The sequence below is a fragment of the Triticum aestivum genome, chromosome 5B (genome assembly GCF_018294505.1).
Source record: "Triticum aestivum cultivar Chinese Spring chromosome 5B, IWGSC CS RefSeq v2.1, whole genome shotgun sequence".
Lineage (NCBI taxonomy): Eukaryota > Viridiplantae > Streptophyta > Magnoliopsida > Poales > Poaceae > Triticum > Triticum aestivum.
In genome coordinates, this window is record NC_057807.1 from 61,954,191 (window position 1) to 61,955,841 (window position 1,651).

Consider the following 1,651-nt stretch of genomic DNA (forward strand, 5'->3'; position numbering starts at 1 on the left):
AAACGAAAATTTATGCGGAAGAAGGAACAGACCAAACTTGAACTCTCGTAACAGAAAATAAACTAGGCAATGTGCATATAACAAGTTAATCGGATTCGGCGTGTTTTACAACAAACAACTGCAAAAGCAATGTTCTATGTTAAACGGTCTTATATTTGTTTATAGAGGGATACCAAATTGTTACAGTTCAGTATAATTCCATCAGGTTCTGCACCTATGAGATTTATGGTGTTTCAAAAAGAGAACAAAATAAATACTCCCTCTGTTCATAGATATAAGTCTTTTTAAAGATTTCAATATAAGTCTTATAGGAGTATTTAGGAATCGGAGGGAATACTCGCAACTTGCAAGCACGAACATAGCATGGTCCAACCGAACCATCAGCTAACCTCTCTCTCCCTCCATCGCCATTGCTAACACCTTCAAGCACTGGTCAGCAGTCAGCTCCCCAACAAACATTGCATGTAGAGTATGCGTCTCCAGCGTACAACTACAAACCACAACCTAAACCTCTCCATGAGCTCCTACATATACGGCCTGGAAGAGCCCGGCCATGCAGCACCAGCACCACGGCCAAGACGTGCCACCGCCGAAGATATCGACGTGGTGTGACATACCATCGACCCTCACGATGGTCGACCGCCGCCGCGTCTTCGCTGTGGCCGCCGCGACGCTCTGCCTCGTCTTCGCGCACGGCGTGGCCGCGGCGCGGCCGCTGGAGGAGCACCGCTTTGCCGGAGTGGCACCGGCGGCGGCGGCTGCGGATATGGTGATGGACGTGTCCGCGGCGTCGCCGGATGGATCTGCCACGTGGGAGCGCGGGGACGAGGCCCTCCGCGCCGGGAAGTGGCTGCCCCTGCCGCTGCCGACCGCTCTGACCGGCGGCCTGCGGTTCCCGGGGGTGTTCCAGTTCCCTGCGGCGACCGTGGGCCCGTCCATGCCGTGGATGGCCGGCGCGCCGCCCGCGCTCGCCGGGCCGGGGATGCCGGCGCTCGTGCCGCCGTACGTCGGCGTGACCCGACAGGAGCAGCTCAGCGTGTGGGCCTCGCTGTTCAACCCGTTCCGTGTCAGGCCGAGGGTGCCGGCCCAGCCGTCGTCGGTGCCGGCGGAGCCCAGGGTCCCCGCCGTCGCTAGCGCAGGGCTCGACAGGACGACGACGGTGGACCAGCCGGCCGCCGGCGCGCAGATCGGCGAGCCCAAGTGGGGCGTCTTCTTGGGATCCGCTACTCAAAACAACAACGGATAGCTTAATTAGCTAGTACTCCATATCTGAAGGCACCGTGGCCAAATAAGCTAATTAGCTTAGTATATACTAGTAGTACTAATTAAGTAAAAAAATCTCAAAAATATATATAAAGGAACCTTCTTTTTGGAGATTGTTATTGTAGTATAGATAGATGTATGCACTTTTTTTTGAGCAGTAGATGTATGCACTTTTGCAATGTAGTGGAGTGTTTCTAGATATAGCAAAACATATTTGATATTTGTAATGTTTATTTCGAACTAGCAATCAACCATGGCACGATTGAAAAAAAAGTTAATTTGTTATCAATCAATGTTGATTATTCTTTGTAAAGTGGCCTTAATGTATGATGTATGTTGAGTTGACGACCGCCATCATAATTTCCAACACGTGAGATCGATCAGCTGG

The 1,651-nt window shown here is 51.8% G+C and overlaps 1 protein-coding gene across 1 annotated transcript; it reads left to right on the forward strand.

The window, feature by feature from the left end:
* Positions 1 to 406: 406 nt before the first annotated feature.
* Positions 407 to 1,374, forward strand: LOC123115677 (uncharacterized). Its single transcript, XM_044536787.1, has one exon. The coding sequence runs from the start codon at positions 554 to 556 to the stop codon at positions 1,244 to 1,246; it is 693 nt and encodes a 230-aa protein (XP_044392722.1). The 5' UTR covers positions 407 to 553; the 3' UTR covers positions 1,247 to 1,374.
* Positions 1,375 to 1,651: the final 277 nt, after the last annotated feature.